At 49.2% G+C, this 6,836-nt stretch overlaps 1 protein-coding gene across 8 annotated transcripts in view; it reads left to right on the top strand.

Annotated features, from left to right (window-relative positions):
* The first annotated feature begins 615 nt into the window (after positions 1–615).
* Positions 616–6,836, top strand: part of NELL1 (neural EGFL like 1) — a 273,376-nt gene continuing 267,155 nt past the window's right edge. For 7 of the 8 annotated variants that reach the window (XM_074543905.1, XM_074543908.1, XM_074543904.1 and 4 more), the window contains exons 1-2: positions 665–848; positions 4,807–4,935. In XM_074543905.1, coding sequence (XP_074400006.1) covers positions 800–848; positions 4,807–4,935 — 178 coding nt within the window. In that variant the 5' untranslated portion in view covers positions 665–799. Of the gene's footprint in view, positions 849–4,806; positions 4,936–6,836 lie in introns of all 8 variants that reach the window. The other variant, XM_074543909.1, reaches the window with a different exon arrangement.

Genomic DNA, 6,836 nt, shown 5'->3' with positions numbered 1-6,836 from the left:
GGGGCCAGTCGCTCCCGGGGGGTTCCCATTATAGGACCGGGCCCGGTTTGCAGTGCAGGGCTCCCGGCCCGGGGCTCCTCTCGCATAGGGGGTTCCCGTTGCAGGCCCGGTGCTCAGTGCGGGGTTCCCGGCCTGGGGGGGGTCCCGTTATGAGAGCGGGCCTGGTGCACAGTGCGGGGCTCCTCTTGCTCAGGGGGTTCCCGTTATGAGAGCGGGCCTGGTGCACAGTGCGGGGCTCCTCTTGCTCAGGGGGTTCCCGTTATAGGAGCGGGCCTGGTTTGCAGTGCGGGGCTCCCGGCCCCAGGGGTTCCCGTTATAGGACAGGGCCCGGTTTGCAGTGCGGGGCTCCCGGCCCGGGGGGTTCCCGTTATGAGAGCCCGGTTTGCAGTGCGGGTCTCCCGGCCCCAGGGGTTCCCGTTACGAGAGTGAGGCCGGTTTGCAGTGCGGGGCTCCCGGCCCGGGGGGTTCCCGTCACAGGACCGGGCCCGGTGCGCAGTGCGGGGCTCCCGGCGGGGCCGCTCCGCTCGGAGCGCAGCCGTGGCCGGGCGGCGGCGCTGGCGAGGCCCGGGGGGGCCGGTGCGCGTCACGGCGGGGGGCGGGCGGGGAGCCCCCGCTGCGGGGGCGTCGGGGCCGCGCCTGGGCAGCGGGCGGAGCCGCCGCCGCCTCCTGCCGGAGCCGCTCCGCGCATCGGAGGCTGCGCTCGGCTCCGCTGGGCTCGGTGCGGCTCCGCAGCAGCTGCCGGCGGCCGGGGAGGGAGAGAGCGAGCGAGGGAGCGGGCGCCACCGCCCGCGCCGCGCCGATGGGTCTCCTCCTGCTCCTCTGGGCGTGTGCGGCCGCCGCCGGGGCAGGTGAGGGGCCGGGCTCCGTGGCGGGGCTGCGGTCCGCCCCAGCCGCCTCCCTGGGGAGCGAGGGCCGGAGCCGCCGCCCGAGGCGCGCCGGTGGCGGGCGGAAACTTTACGGGGAGGCGGCGGCGGCAGCGGGAGCCGCCCCGGCCGTGAGGGGCCGGGCAGGGCTTGGGGCTCCGGGGGGCGCAGCCGGGCGCTGTGGGGCACAGCCGGGTTCTGTGGGGCTCCGTGGGGCGCAGCCGGGTTCTGTGGGGCTCTGTGGGGCGGGCGCTCCGCGGGGGCCGGGGCGGGCGTGGGAAAGTTTTGCGAGAGCGGCGAGCGGGCTGAGCCCCGCGGGGACCGGGAGCGGAGCGGCGGCCGGCGAGGGTCCGGGGCCGTGTCCGTGTCCCGGCGGTGCCGCCCGCGGTGCCGGGCGCGGGGCGCGGCGCTAAGGGTGTGATGCGGCTGGCAGCGCGTTATTCCAGCCCCCAGCGCGTTATTCCTGTGGGGCCGTGCCGGCTCCGCTGTCTCTCCAGCCTTGCGCGACCCAAGTAGCGCTTCTTGTTCTTTGCGAAGGCTTTGTTCGTGGTCCCCGGGCAGCGCTCCTCCTCGGCTGGAGCTGCTGAGGGACACGTTTCTCCTTTCTAGCTGTTCTCAGGGAAACCGCCCGGCACAATCCTCAAAATGCGAAGGAATTAATGTTTTGTATTTAAATTCTTATAGTAATTATAAGCTCATCAAAATCTACAGAGAGATGCGGCGTAAAAATAGTTGGAAGGAAATAGTACCTGTCCCTTTCACAGTGGTGTTACCCCTGCTAGTGCATACCGAGATTTTAAATGGTCAGCAGGACCCAAAACTCTGCTACTTGGAAAGTTCTGTGTGTGCAACAATTGCCATCGAAGTTGTGAGAGGAGAGAGCAAAATGCCTGTTCTAGAGCCTCTTCTTTACTATTTTACTGGTTTCACGTGGGTACGTGCAAATGGCTTGGTTGTGTTGAGCGTGCTTTAAGTAAAAGTTTTCCCATCCCCAAACAGCACGTTACACATGTCGGGGACGTTATAAATGTGCTGCATGTGTTGCATGGCTGCACATCAGCTAGATGGAGCATGGCATGATTGCTGGTGCTTGGGTGTAAGTGATAAAGGCAGAAGCAGAGAATAAAAGCTGTCAGAGCTGTAAGGCAGAATTAATTTCTTTTAGGGATTTCCTGGTGACATCATTCATAATTATATGGCTTAATCCTCTAATCTACTGTAGTGCCTTCAGTTCACATTGGGCTGAATCCACCAAGTCCTGAGATGATTTCTGCTCCCGCCCACCTGCCTGGAGCATTTGGACTGTTGCTTGTGTAAGCCACTGATTTAAGGGGAATGGCCCAATTACTTTAAATAGGAATTGAAACCAACATCATCCAGAATCGGGCCCAGGCATTGCACAGCTCTCCAGCGAGAGCAGACTGCTTCACGCTTAATTTTGACTTCAGAAAGAGATGGCATTTCCAGGTACTTGTTCCACTGGAGAGAGACAGCATGAAATACTAGCTGCAAGTGTGGTTGATATGCATGTGGTATCTTTCTGATAGACTGGGGGAGACCACAGGGGAAAAGGAAGACTTGGTTATCATACTGAAGCTGCTGATTTGTTGTTTATTAATTATTGACTCGGCATTTGAGTGCCTGCAGCCGTTTGAAGACCCAGCTCAGGAAAATGGCTAGGTATTTAAAGCAGTGTAGGCTCTTGCTAAATAGTTACTGTGACATAAGAAACGGTCTCTGTTTTCAGAAGTATTTTAAAAGCTGGAAGAGAACACACTGAAGCTGTCACACAGGATCCTTTGCCGGCATAAATCGAAGCCTGTGGAGCTACAGTGATGTATACTTGTTGAGCCTTGGGTATTCAGGGTGGAATAAACAGCTCTAATAGAGCAGTGGAGCTGCTGTGATTTATGGGAGTGCCTATACTTGCTCGCTGTGGTTTCTGTCCCCACCCTGTTGATGGCTGTGACAGAGCTTTCAGTTACTTTAATGGGTTTGAGATTTGTCTTACTGAACACAGTTTGTCCTTTCTGTTAGCAAGTTTTAGCACCTACTTGACCTCCCTTCATATCAGTAGATTATTGCTGATCTGAATAGATGTAAGCCCTTCCTAATGAGGGACAAAATACTCTGTTTCTCACAGGGACAGCCAACACTGTCTTTGCTGCTCGGTAAATTCACACAATTTACATTGTGCTGCTTTTCTGCTGAATGAAAACGCTGGAAGAATAACAAGTGCTTTCTTGTTTTGGTTCTGGTCTGTATTCCAGGAGAGGGAGGTGTTTGTAGTCACCAGTGTGGATGTTGTCAGTTGCGGTCATTGAGTGCCTGTGCTGAAAGTGAATGATAGTACAAAAAGCCCGATGGTGTTGCTGATTATCTGGGAAGTTTTTACCTTTGGAGAAGTTTATCTGGGCTCTCTAATATTCTCCCAATTCCAATTTTCTACAAAAATGTGTTTATCCCCATATCCTTATGTAAGCACTGGGTGTGTGGATGTGTCAGCACTCTTGGAGCTTCAGTTCCATCAGATGCCTCTAGATCTTAATTTTCCTTGTAGAGTAAGGTTGCTAGAGACCTCCTAAAGCTGCATTTTCTGTATTTTTTAATGCTCTGCCCCTTGCGGAGTAGAATCCTCTGTGTTAACAAAAGTTATTCCATCAACTTTTCATCCTTGAGGAAAAGAGAAAGTTCTGGAGTACAGAAGATTTATGAGTAGTATATGTAACTTGTTCATTCTGTGCACCTCAGTAATTTCTCAGAGCCTTTCAAAGAATCAAACTAGAGTACTTGCTGCTTAAATGATCCAGAAGTGTAGTCCTGGAATAACAAATCAATCAATTTAGGCCTGAATGTGAAGTCTACTTAGTGGAAATCAATCTGGACGTGCTTTCCAGGTAATGTCCTTGCTCCATGGAAGTCAATGGGACTTTTAGCATTGACTTCAGCTGTGTCAGGATTTCATTCTTGGACTTGTTACTAATGATGTTAGTGAAAAATGTAATTAGGAAAGTGTTTGGATTCCACACGAGCTATTTGACCTGTGTCTCAGGCACAGATCTCGCGTCACTCTTACTGCTGTTGAGAGAAACACTGGGGAATTTGGTGTGCTGACCATCAAACTGCCCTGCACTCCTCAACACAGCATTTTCGAACTTGTGGAGTTTGTGTCTCTTATGTCAATCCCATCAGGTCCCTAGCAGATTGAGGGTACCCAGGCTTTTCCTGGGCATAAGCCTTTTGTGAATGTCAGGTTTAGATTTCTGCTTTCCCAGCAGGTGCTCCTGCAGCCCAGAGGTGCAGCTGGCTGGGGTCAGTGGATGTGGGCTTTGGCAGCAGCAGAGGCAGTGTCAATACCTTGGTGTTTGAGTATCAAACAAAAAGGGAATCGAATACCTTGGTTCCCTTTTACTACCCAAGGCTCTTAGCCTACAGGAGGGTGCTCTTTGCCCTGCTGCCACATCTGCTCCATGCTCCTTTGGTCCACTTGGGAACATGGATTAGGTTATGTGATGAGCTGTGGGCCTGCTCAGTTGGTCACAGCCAGGTAGGAAATGTGAGAGGAGTTTTCAGCCCTTACATCTCCCTGGAAATAATGTAGCTAACAGATGAATGCTGCAAATCTCTCTCATGGTTTGGCCTAGGTGGTTATGCTTGTCTTTATTTATTACTCTTGAACCTTTTGAAGATACTGGATAAACGTATCAGTTCTAGAACATTTTAACATGTGCATAGTAAAATCTCTGAGAAGGAAATAGCTTAATTGAAAGACTTGGAATAGAATATCTTCTCTTTGCTGCCTCTGTTGCTGTCTTATAAGTAATTACTGTGTACAGTGTGTGAGTGGGAAGGGACTAGAAATGTCTGTGCTAGATATTCTTCTCTGTTCTTTCATTACCTGATTTGAAATAAAAATTGATCTAACTCTCTCTGCCTCCAACAGCTGTAGGATTTGGAATGGATCCTGACTTACAAATTGATATCATCACAGAGCTGGATCTGGTGAATACAACCCTGGGGGTAACACAAGTGTCAGGACTGCACAATGCCAGCAAAGCCTTCTTATTCCAAGGTGAGAGACACATCCTCAGCTTTCTTATCTTGCCTCTGTCTGCATGAGCTCAGGACAGCTTTGATGCTTAAGGAGTTCCCCGTAATGGTGGCCTTACCTAACTATTGCTTTCTTTTATGTCTGTTTCTTGGAATTAGTTCTTGAAATACAGATGCTATTTTTTGTGTGTGTGCTGTCAGGTAGTTGCAAGGGAATTTTGGGTGTGTTTTCAATACTCCCTGGTATTTATTTCTCACTAAATATGTCAGAGTGGTTCCAATGGATGGGCTTGTGGGATTTTTTTCTCTGTGATCTTATACATGCAGAGACACACAGCTAAAGCTGTGTAACTATGAGAAGGCATTTCATGTGTTAACACTGATTGGTAATGGAGCAAATCTTTCATCAACTTTGTGAAAACTGCTAAGGGGGCCAAAGAGGATGCTTCTGTATTTAAGTATCAAGGGCAAGATAAGGCACTTTGTGGTTTTTTCCCCCTTCATTAAGTATTCTAACACAAAGTTTGTGAAGTGTTTGAAAATTATGGGGTTTTTTTTTTTGTATTTTTACTGAGTGAGATTCTGGATGTAGTTTTACAATGTATTTAGGTAAGGTCTAGATTAAGGAACACTGTCCTGGGGGTGGAAGCACTGAGTTGCTACCATGTGCTAATTAGGCAGGAAAGACATTTATATGATTTGAGATTAACATGTGAATTAAAGCACTATTGGAAACATTTTTATTGTGAAGGCTTCCTGTTTTTTTTTTTTTTTTTTTTTTTTTTTTTTAATTTGGTTTAGTCAATGTTGAAGACCCTTTTTCTTATCTGTCTTCTGTAGCTGTTTTTAGAGGCAGATGATTATGATCTCATTCAGTTCTGGATCTGCAGTGCTGGCTGACTCTGCTGTAAATAACAAGGGAAGTGGGTCTGCAATCTTGGTTCATTCTTTATCTGGCCAAGGCCAGTTCAGGAGTCAGAGCAGAGCTGCTTCTGGAGACAACCTCAGGATTTGTTTTCTGTCTTTTATGATACAATAAATAGCTTAATTTTCACTGATTCCCAAATTAGTGTCCAGAAGAGCAGCGTTGATTATTTTCATTTAAAGATATCAGGTTTTTTTCTCTTGATACCCTGAGTCCAGGTTTGTGTATTATGGACAAATAATGCATTATAGTCAATCCTCTAAGGACTGCAGTGGCCTAAATTTGTTACTCATTCCAATTGCTATTCCATGCAGTTAATTGCAACCCCACTGATGAGTGCAATGTGAGTTTTCACAGACTGGAGGTCAGAGCTGTAGGGAAGAAGTCTGAGATGTTTTTGTCAGGACTTGGATTGAGACCACTGATACTGAAAGTAACTTTGAAAGGTTAATGGTGAAGATGTTTTGGATATTCTGTTCTTTTCTCCATCTGTAGTTTGGGAACTTAGGACTTGTATAAGAAAGGTGGAACTTAGAAAATCCATATGAATGGATGAGCTGAAGGATAGATGCTCATGGGAAGCAATAAACAAACATTCACACTATGAAATGAATAAATAGTTTGAAGACTTAGTTAGGTACATAAAGCTTTTTTTTAATTCCCAGAACAGAAATGCTTTTTGCTAATGCACACAGGAATAGCCCTCTTCTTGAGTAAAGCCTCTAGTGTGAAACTTGTGGAAGGTGGCTCAGGAAAGTTGCTCTCTTCAGTAAAGCTCATCAGCCCTTGGGTCATGGGAACACTGAAGGCCTTTGCTGCCAGCTGGGACAGGATCTGGAGCTGCTCTGTTGTCTTCTTCCCTCCTTGCTCCTATCTGTGACTTGTTAAATGGCAGCAGTGTGTTGGCAGCTGGAGGGATTCCCTTTTACTAGCAGAGGTGACTTTATAGCTACAGCCTGGCTGTGGGCCGTGTCCTTTGGCTGCAGCCAGGAGATACT

Source organism: Zonotrichia albicollis, chromosome 6, assembly GCF_047830755.1.
Source record: "Zonotrichia albicollis isolate bZonAlb1 chromosome 6, bZonAlb1.hap1, whole genome shotgun sequence".
Lineage (NCBI taxonomy): Eukaryota > Metazoa > Chordata > Aves > Passeriformes > Passerellidae > Zonotrichia > Zonotrichia albicollis.
Note: the sequence above shows the minus strand (reverse complement) of the source record. Positions and strands in the feature narration are given on the sequence as shown.